Source organism: Hyposmocoma kahamanoa, unplaced genomic scaffold (genome assembly GCF_003589595.1).
Source record: "Hyposmocoma kahamanoa isolate Upper Pololo Valley unplaced genomic scaffold, ASM358959v1 64, whole genome shotgun sequence".
In the NCBI taxonomy this organism is placed as follows: domain Eukaryota; kingdom Metazoa; phylum Arthropoda; class Insecta; order Lepidoptera; family Cosmopterigidae; genus Hyposmocoma; species Hyposmocoma kahamanoa.
Window position 1 is genome coordinate 22,481,557 of NW_020653852.1, and position 11,122 is coordinate 22,492,678.

Here is an 11,122-nt window from a genome sequence, read left to right on the forward strand (position 1 = left end):
AAGGGATGGTGGGATAATTAACTGCATGACAAAACATTCAATACAAACGCAGCTATTTTGCACGATTTAACCTTCACTGGGTTCGCGGAGTAACAAATTAATTTACTTCCGTTTTTATTAAAATCCAACTTGTCAATGGTTTGCCATTGAAAAGGAAATATATTTGTTATTTGTAAAATACCAACAAAAGTAGCAGTAGAACTCCTTCTGCTCTTGTCCTTTGCACGACAGAATCGTTTGAAAAATCATTTTTATCGTGACTTTTTATTATATATCTCGAAACAAGAACAACACTATTAACTGTCGTTCTCGACTTTTTTGACGTTACGACGACAGACTGTCGTGACAATGGGAAGAGCTAGAACGACAGTCGTCTGACAATAAATAAAAAGTCACGATAAAAATGATTTTTCAAACGATTCTGTCGTGCAAACGACAAGGCGGCTGCCGTAAAGTACTTCCCTGGACGAATTCTTGTTCGTCCAGTGAAGTACTGCCATCTCACCTATTTCTGCCGCCAAGTAGTAAAGTGAGCATTACTGTTTTCCGGTTTTCCTCTTAAGTGCTGGTGAGATTACAGGCACATGGGACTTGTCAGCTTCTGTCTCAGTGTGATGAGCGCAGCAGCAATGCCCCTCAGACGTTTCCGATTTAAAGTAATGAGTGGCACTGCAACTGTTATGGACAGGCGTGTCGCTTACCCGTCCCGTCACTTGAAAGAAAAAAAACGTTGACGTCTATAAACCGTCCGCCGGCGTTGTGCGTTTAACAGCGATCATTGGTATGTGCGAGTAATGCTTACTTATCCTGTCAAATGTCGATACAGCGTGTCGCTAGATCCAATATTTTGATATGTTATGGAGCAACACATCACGTAATAAGATTTTATATTGCCAAATAGCGTTCTTTTACGTTCTTCGTTGAAATAAAATAAATTAAACGACGTTATAGTACGTTGTTCTACATCACTTACAAATGTTTAGGGCGTCATAGTACTTAGCTCGCGAATATGTTATATATCGGAAATTAAACTATTATTTCGGGCTCTGTACAGGTTCCATGGTCACGGAGGAGTGACATTTCCAATTTATCCCACATTCTTTGTAAAAAAACCACTCTTCGGCTCTTACTAAATACTAAATACTCTAACTATAGGTAGGAGCACGAAATCATTCTTGTCCTGATTTTTCTATAAGTAAAATCAAATGTATAACGTCTATTCTGTACCCAAAAAGTTATCTTTGGTTGAATGCAAATTGCAACTTTAACAAAACGATATAATAGTACACGTCAATCAAATTTAAACAACTTCCCTGTTGTTGAATATTTTGGATGATTGCCTTGAATTTGTTACCAAGCATCTAAGAACTCAACCGAGGCAAACATGTTTTTTGAGCTTTTCATTAATTCACTATTAGGGCGGTACCTATGTGTACATCCTCATTCCGTGTAGAAGGTTATTTTCAAATACTATTGGCTTTTATATCGTCGTTAATATGCCATGTAAATAGATATACTAAGTATTATTAGCAGCAGTAGAGCCACTTATGGAAGAGTTCGTCCAGAGTAGTACTGCTACCTTACCCATTTCTGCCGCCACGCAGTAATGTTAGCATTTTACTGTGTTCCACTTTGGAAGGGTAAGTAAGGGTGCTGGTGAATTACGAGCACATGGGACTTGTCAACTTATGTCTCAGGGTGACGGGCGCAGTGGCAGTGCCCCTCAGATCTTTGCGATTTGACGCTCTGATTGGCACTGCAGCTGTTAAGGACAGGCGTAGGGCTTACCATCAGGCGCACGGCTTGTTCGTTCCGTCACTAGATTTTATAAAAAAAGTATTATTTTGCACTCGTTATCAAAACTAACACATTCGCATTTTGGTAATTTTCGATATATTGGCATTTCTTTTTCTTTGAGAAATAAATATGATATAAAAAAACCGATTACAGGGAGTTGTAGACGCTAATTATAGATAATATTGACATACCTATAGCTTCAACCAATTACAGAAAGAATTCGTTTCTGCTGCGAGCTTGCAACAGCATCAATAACCTAGTTAATAAAATAGATATTGATATCTTCAATACCAAAATTGTCACAGCGAGAAAATTACTCAGCGACTTTTTTTTTATTTCTTAGGAAAGTCTTTTTTAGTTCTTAGGATAGTCTTTTTATAAAGTTATATAGTAAAATTCTATTTCTATTGATTTTTTTTATTAGAGTGCTTACTTATTTAAGTTACTTTATTTGTACAAGTGTAAACTTATTTAGCTTACTTCGTTGTTTAATTTAGAAATATAAATGTATATACTTCTAGTTTACCATTAATAAATAAAAAAAAAAATAAATAAAAATATGTTAATGACTCAATTATGAGAGTGAGCGTTGAAAATAAATTTCACTAAAAATGTCAGTTTCATTAGTTATGATAAGGCAGTATTGTATAGGCTTTAGGTTTGATCAAGGGTTCCTGAGATTATCAGCTGTGCTATATAGAAAGATCGCAATTTGAGAATTAGAAAGTTGATAACACGGTAAACATAATACCCGTACCTTACCCTTGGTATAATAATGAAGCCACATGTGATCTTGCGTGAAAAGTGTTTTATCACATGAAATCCATAAAATATACGAATCACATGAAACAAATTATGTATATGTGAAATTTTATAACTCTCCTATTTAAGCATAAAAGTTATTGTCTAATTTCATTCCAAGAATCTAAAACTTCTCTCTCAAAAAGATGTCATTTTGTAGATATGACCTCATTACACCACAGAGTGTCAATTAGTTATCGTATTTCTATATTATATAATTTTAATTTTTGAGATTCCTTAAAAATAACTATTATATTTGATTTTTCATAAATAACAATAATAATTAGCCTATATATAATCCTGCTGCTGTGCTGTAGTTCCCACGGGTCCAGTGGGGATTGGAAACTTCATACACGTCTCAAAATTGCTTTGCAGATGTGTGCAGGTTTTCTCAAGATGATTTTCTTCTACGAAAATCTCACGGTAAATTATGAGAAGCTGTAGGTTATCAGTAATCATTAGACTACCACAGCTTATTTGATATCACGTGAAAAAAACCAAACCAGAAAGAAAGAAAACAGAAATGTTATACTAATTCATCTAATTAAAGATAGAATGTTTTATCAAAGGCCAGGCGCTGGACATCATTCTCAAGAGATCAGCAATATTTCCCCTTTGAGTGGCCAAGTTTATGATATGTGGTAACGGGACGAAGAAGTGCGCCTGGTGGTAAGCGACCCGCCTACCCATAACAGTTGCGGTGCCACTCATAGTATTATTAATTTTAAATATCTGAGATGTACTGCTACTGCATCCGTTTCCTTGGGACATGAAGTTGACAAGTCCCGTGTGACGAAGTTTCACCAACACAATTGCTCTTCAAAACTCAGGAACTCAGGAATGAGCAGATTACTGCGTGACCGCAGAAATAGGTATGGTGGCAGTACTATCCTGGATGAACTCTTCACATGAAGCTCTACTGCACTAAAATCTCTACCACTACTGGTTCTGTCTTTGGAAGGAGAGATACCTCACGGCACCACTTATTCCGCTCTCAGAGCACCTCCGCCCATAATCTGCCTTGGCACACTTGGAAGTATTTAAACAGACTGCGGTTCTAAGTCTGCCGGAGCAAGGAGCATGCACAGGTAGGGTTATAGCTCTAAGAGCACATATATTTGTGGTGTCTCTCCCCAGACTATGGCACATCTTTTGTCTTGTCCTGCGTGCCCCTACGCATGCACACGCGAGGACCTGTACAACGCCCTTGGTAATGCTGTGTCAGTCGCTGAGTGCTGGTCCTCACAAACATAAACGTCAGAGTCGACACGCGAAGAAGAAGAAGATGACTAGTTCTACATAGCAATTGCATTACGTGGCACTTCATAAAAATATCTTTATTTTTAGCACTTCGTTTCTCTTTCAGGAGTATTCCAGCCAAACGCTAAAACACTACAACAGGACACAGATCCATCGCGGCCTTTGCGTGACGAAGTGCAGCAATGACACGACCGGATCACGGCGTGATGCGGCGCAGCGGTGTGTCTCGCGACAGATGCGAGTGTATGGGTTGGATGTAAGTAACTATTTGGATAGTAGTATAACTTTAGGAACGCAAACATTTAGATTGATAGGATAATCTCAAATAGTCGAAGCGTCTAGAATAAATGAGCGTCAAGCTACTTATAGTGCTGAGTATCTTAATTTAGTAGCTGGGCTCAGTTTTTTACCTGTTACTTTTTTTTCGCTAAAAAATTTTAGTTATGAATTGTAAAAAAAAACCGACCTCAGAAGTTCGTGGAATTATATTTGCCAAGTTTTATTGAAATCGGTTACCTGAAAGTGCGCGAAACCGGATTCATCCCCTAGTTTGCCAACCTTAGACGTGAAATATTTTTTTTTAATTTTAATGGAATCAACGCTGAGGTACCTTCTTTCCAACAAAATAGAATCATCAACATCGGTTCACAAATGCCGGAGTAACCGCGTAACATACACACAACAAAAAAAAGCATGCGAATTGAGCACCTCCTCCTTTTTTGAAGTCGGTTAAAAAAGAAACTAAAGACTGTGGTAAATAGAAACTTCGTAGTACCTTTAACCTGGCCCTTTTTGACGACTTTGTGAATGAGATTGAGATATACGTAAGGCGCACTATAAATTTCCGAAACTGGCCAGTTACATAAACAATATTTAAAAAGTAATTACAACTTTGAAAATGGAACTCTTTGGCTGTAGAATACAGTTTGTTATATACTAAATCTATGGTTTCATCTGACTGTATCTTGTTTTTACATTGTGGCGTCATTTTAGGAATTGGTTGTCTACATCACCATGAATTTAACTCGTGAAAATTTTCGTAGTATGATTTTCTACGACTTTAAGTATAATTTAACAGTTTAGCGGAGCTTCGCTCGGCTTCAAACTGCTTTTGGCGATGAAGCACCATGCAAGACAACTATTTATAGCTGGTTTGCAGAATTCAAACGCGGTCGTGTGAATTTCAGTGACGAATTTCGTGATGGTCGCCCGTCCACTGCTGTGAACGACAAAAACATGATGCTGAGCGCCGTGTGATCGTAATAGACAGGCATGTGAGATGCCATGAGCTTCGGGCATCCTTAGGCATAGGCATGAGTCAAATACAATCAATACTACACAAACATTTGCGTGTGAAAAAGCTGTGCTCTTGGTGGATCCCACCAAATTTGACTGAGGCTCAAAAAACTGATCGCGTCACTTGGTGCAATGCTATGCTTACCAGATTCAACGAAGGGGCGTCAAATTTGGTATGGCACATATTAACAGGTGATAAAACATGGATTTATAGTTATGATCCCAAAATAAAGCAGCAATCGAGCGTATGGGTCTTTCGAAATGAGCCGAAACCAACCAAAGTGGCGCGCGTGCAAAGTGCCTCTAAGCGGATGATTGCTTCTTTTTTTAATAAAACAGGACACGTGGCTACTGTTGCTTTGGAGAATCGTTGTACCGTGAATAGTGATTGATGCACGACCATTTGTTTGCCGGAAGTTATTGACCAATTCCGTAAAAATAGCCGTAAACGCTGTATCGTCTTACACCACGATAATGCCAGTTGTCACACGGCCAGACAGACAAATGAATTTTTGAAGATGAATAACGTTGACCTTATTAGCCATCCCGTATACAGTCCACACCTGCCACCTTGTAATTTTGATTTATTTCCAAAAATTAAGAACCACTTACGCGGTCAACGATTTTCGTCACCTGAAGAGGCTGTCGAAGAGTATGAAAAATATGTTTCAGAGATTGTAACGGAGCACTGGCATAAATGTTTTCAAAAATTGGTTCATTCGTATGAAAAAGTGCATTAACGTTAACGGAGAATATTTTAAGAAACAATAAATTCATTTCTGACCATTTATAATATTTTTTTCTTATTCATTCCTGTTGAGTATAGATATATGTAGTTATAGATGCGCGGCTGCGCCCGCGACCTTCACACAATAAACATCAGTGCGTTGACAGCCGTCTTTTGATTCACCCGCTCCCCGCGTACGCATATCTAACAGTGGCGACGAGGATGGTTAACGTTACAAAAAGAAAAATGTGCTTTTTTTTGTGACGAAATAAGTTATCTGGGTTATGTGATTAATAAGGAGGGTTTAAAAAAATCACCAGAAAAGGTGAAAGCCATATTAGACGCACCAATACCTAAAAATGTAAAACAATTACAATCGTTTTTAGGATTAGTTAATTACTATAGGGGGTTCATTCAGGGAGGATCTAGTGTTTTAAGCCCATTATATGAATGTTTGAAAAAGGGCAGCAAATGGGTATGGTCTAGTAGAGAAGACAAAGCATTCAATGAAATTAAAAAAGCCCTAACGTCTGAACAAGTCTTAGCGCATTTCAATCCTGAGGCAAAGATAATTTTGACAGTGGACGCTTCACCTACCGGATTAGGTGCAATTTTATCTCAAATTGGAAACGACGGTTACGAAAAACGATATTCCCAAATACAGAAGGAGGCCACTGCAATAATTTTCGGTGTCCGGCGATTCCATCAATATTTGTATGGAAGGTCAGTACCATTCATTTTACGCACAGACCACAAGCCCCTTCTTTCTATATTTGGTCCGCATAGAGGAATACCTGAAGTTTCCGCAAATCGATTGCAACGTTATGCCTTATTTTTAAGTGGTTACAATTTTACAATAGAGTACATTAAAAGTACAGACAACAGCGCAGACTATTTGTCGCGATCCAGTTTGGCGGCTACGACCGACGACGACGCCGATAGCGGGGGTGGCGCGGAGCGTCGATTGCGCGGGGGGGGTCGACGACGTGTGCGACCGCGCCGCCTATGTGTGCTTCGTTGTAGATGGATCGCTCCCATTAACAGTTGAGGAACTACGTAACGCGACGAACAAGGATCGCTTGTTGAAAAGAGTTATACAATACGTACTTAAGGGCTGGTCCAAATCGATAAAAGATACCGAATTAAAACCGTATTATTTGTGTAGACTTGAACTGTCGTATGAGAACGGATGTCTCATGCGTGGTCACAAGGTGGTGATACCAGAATCATTGCGCGAGCGAGTTTTGTCAGAACTCCATGAATCACATTTAGGTATTGTAAAAACAAAAGCAGAGGCTCGCTCACGATTCTGGTTTCCAAAGATTGATGAGGCTTTAGAACGAATGATAGGACTATGTGACGTATGTGTGCAGTTGCGAGCGTCGCCTCCACGTGAGCCTGTGTCACCAGGGCAGTACCCCCCGCACCCTTTTCATCGGGTGCATCTAGATTTTTTAGGTCCGATCAATGGGCGCATGTACCTAGTGATTGTGGACGCTCACACAAAGTGGCTAGAGGTTTACGATATGAATGGTTGCACCACTTCACCAGCAGTAATAGATAAATTATATGATTTCATGTCTAGGTTTGGCTTACCTAATACAATAGTTACAGATAACGGTACATCTTTTATTTCACAAGAGTTTAAACATTTTTGCAGCTTGAACGGAATTTCGCACATGACGTCACCTCCATATCACCCGGCAAGCAACGGACAAGCGGAATCATACGTAAAAATAGTTAAACGGGGTATAAAATCAATCTTACAAAGTAATAATAATTTAAGGGAAAGTAAGCTAAAATTGTTAAAATCCATTTATGATTACCGAAATTCTATTCATTCAATAACGGGTGTATCACCGGCTCAGCTAGTGTTCGGCCGGAAGATGAGATCACGGCTCGACCTCCTGATCCCATACCGTCCACCGTCGGCGTCGCCCCCATCCACATCACTTGCTAACCATGTGCGTGCTAAACAGTGTTTACAAACTAAAGAATGCGGTGGTAAAATTCGTACATTCTCTCTCGGCCAATATGTTTTCTATAAAAAACATTTAAATAATAATAAGTTTACTTGGGTTAAAGGAATTGTAAAAAAAAGACTAGGAAAAATGTTGTACGTGATTAAGGATCTGATATCGCTAGATTATGTTAAAAAACATCAAAACCAATTGATATTGTATAATAAAGGGGCCGGATCAAACGTAGACAATCAGAGACCGGGGGACAGTGGCGTTTATACCTATAAAAATAGTGCAACGGATGCCGACAGCGTCACAAGGTTGCACTCGTCGCTTACGGGAAATGATCAGGTTGTGTCTCCTTCACCAAGAGATGAGAATCTGTTCTCTTCATCTACGACGAGCCACGCCACGCCACAGGATTCCGTATCGTCACACAGGATGACAACAACGAGAGAAGTTCGTCGTCCGCCTTCACCGGAGGATGATGATCATTTTTACGATGTCGAAGAGGCAGAAGAAGAAGCAGAAAAAGTCACAAACGAAGCTGTACACGAAAAAAGGTCAAAACGAGTCCGTCCCCCAGTCAGTTATAACCAATTTTTCTAATCTATAAAATAGGAAATATAAATATAAATATATACGTATAGGTATTTGTCTTGTTGGGGAAGGAATGTTGAGTATAGATATATGTAGTTATAGATGCGCGGCTGCGCCCGCGACCTTCACCCAATAAACATCAGTGCGTTGACAGCCGTCTTTTGATTCACCCGCTCCCCGCGTACGCATATCTAACAATTCCGGAAACTTATAGTGCGCCACACGTACACGCCAAGGTCGACCTTTATCAATATTTCCATCTAGGATCGCTCCATAAACTTATGTCGATGTACCACCTCCTGATGTCCATCCTCCCATAAGATCCAAACCATCGAATAATTCCTTAAACAGTGGAGAACTTGTGACTGGGTCACATTAAGCAGGATTTTATAGTAGGATTCTGAACGGAAGTAATATGCTGTGTTGCCATTTTTAACAATTTTTCTATTCGTCAGGCGCAAGTCCTCAACGTGGATTGGTGTACCTCACCAGACAGTGAACCGGGTACAGGCGGTGCGCGAGCTCTTGCTGTTTTCTGCGTCGTGTTACTGGCGTTCGTGCTCGCTGCCACAGCATTGCACGCGCTCTGTGACTCCTGCTTGATTGTTGGAAGTAGGATATTCAACAATCAATACCTTTTTCTTTTAATAACGTACCATAATCCTTTGCATGGTAGTAGGTAACTAAATGAAACCTGAATGATCTTACAAGGTCCGATTATGACTTTGTTCTTTATAGCAATGAAGAGCATTTCTTTACAAATAATCATAATAATAATAAGCTGCAGTAACGTGCGGTTAGGGTCATTTACAATTTGGGCCCCAGAATGTCTTTGTTTAAAAAGTTTAAAAAACTTGCATTCTTGCACTAGCGTCACAGTACATTAATTAACTGCCTCCATGGCCGAACGGTTACCATGCCGGACTGCCACGCAGAGGTCCCAGGTTCGATTCCCGGGCCGGGAGAAATATTTGTATGGCCTACATTTGTTTCTCTAGTGAGTTTGGGTGTAATTTGTGGTTGTCTATGTGTGTGTCCATGGCACCCGCGACACAGGGTTTCCCTAATGCGGGGCTATGTTGAGTGTGTGTGTTATTATTATTATTATTAGAACTTTTTTGTGGAATTACATTTATTTGCCAAGTTTTATTGGAATTGCAAAAGCGGCGCGCACGTGTCACGACATTGTCGCTGCAACTGCACTTCTAAATAGTGTATGAAAATTAGTACTGTAGCGGCTAGTGGCGGATTTGCAGTCTTGAACATCCTAGGCCTCAGGCCATGTAGTCAGTACTAACCTCCGTTAAGTAGTTTTTGAGTTTATCGCGATCAGAAAGATGTAGGGATTAGGTTTAAGTTACATTATAAGAATGTAACATATCTATATTTTATAAATAAAATGTACGAAAGTGATTTAGGAAGATTGTTATACGATGCGGTGCAGTGCGGCCCGCCATAATGTGCGTGAGCCTTTAGAATATGTAGGTACTGTGAGTTATTTTTTGTTAACTTCAGTGAATTTTTTGTCACGATTGGCCGCCTCTAAAATCTAGCTGCCCTAAATCCGCCACTGGGAGCGGCTGCTGCGTCACCGTGGTGCCATTGCAGCTCTTCTATAAGCATCTAATTACGCCAGGATTTCGGGGAGCTCTAGTGCTAGTATTTTACATTAATGAATTACCATTTTTTCTTACTGGCTTGGCGGAATCTCTTCGTGGAGTTAGTTTAACGCATGTTGGAACTACGTTATTGTCGCGACACTTTTTGAGAAAAGTTAATGCAGTTAGGGCGCGTGCACGTTTGAGGTCTTCGAACCGCCGGATTTTATTTGTAACGTCCAGTCCGTACTGGTGTACATGTCGAGTTCTTAGGTTTTCGCGATTGTTACACATAGAAAACTGTCAACCGTGACCATGGGACCTGTAAAGGGCCCGAAACGTTGGTTTGTTTGAACAAATGAATATACGCGATTTAAATCCGGAGAAATAGTTTCATTTCCTATATGTAATAAGCGCGAAAACTTAAGAACTCAAGTTACCATTTATCTACAATTACGTTGGTAGGTAACAAGTATCTTCTGGCGTTTTCATTGAAACAAAATTGGAAAATCTTGACGTACGACAGAAGCAAGCCGAGGACCGACGATCGCATGAAGGACGTCGCCTGCATGGAAGGTGTCAGGTATGTATTTCTTTCGTTCAGTTAAGTACGTGCCGAGGGTTCGTGTTTATTTAAGTATTTATTTATTTATTACATAGTTCTATGCACTTACAGTTTCCCAAAACGTACATAGATTAGAACTATTAAAAAAAATTTAAAATACAGAATAAAATTACAAAAACACACCACTTTTATACAAATAAATTTTAGATTCTTATTCGATTAATACGAACGAAAACTTCCTTATAAAACTTCATTTTCTTTCCACTATTATCAAATAAATGTATATCTTGGTGATGAGCAACCAGGGCATTGGCCAACGATAACGCCCTACGAGCAGAGGCATGTTGTGTGGCATTACAGCGCGCAATGCCAATAGCAAATAGAGGCTGTTGTCGAAGGCGCAAGTATTTGTCAGGGACATACAACGAACAACGCGCAAACTCTTCCGAATTGTTAATTTTTCATCACAATTGATGACATTAAAGAGTCGAAGTAACAACGCCATCTTTCGTCTCAA

At 39.6% G+C, this 11,122-nt stretch overlaps 1 protein-coding gene across 1 annotated transcript in view; it reads left to right on the forward strand.

The window, feature by feature from the left end:
• The window catches only part of LOC113231121, a 41,094-nt gene that overhangs the window by 12,936 nt on the left and 17,036 nt on the right, over positions 1–11,122 (forward strand). The window contains exons 4-7 of the mRNA XM_026465291.1: positions 3,965–4,114; positions 8,898–9,054; positions 10,506–10,623; positions 10,911–10,944. Coding sequence (XP_026321076.1) covers positions 3,965–4,114; positions 8,898–9,054; positions 10,506–10,623; positions 10,911–10,944 — 459 coding nt within the window. The remainder of the gene's footprint in view (positions 1–3,964; positions 4,115–8,897; positions 9,055–10,505; positions 10,624–10,910; positions 10,945–11,122) is intronic.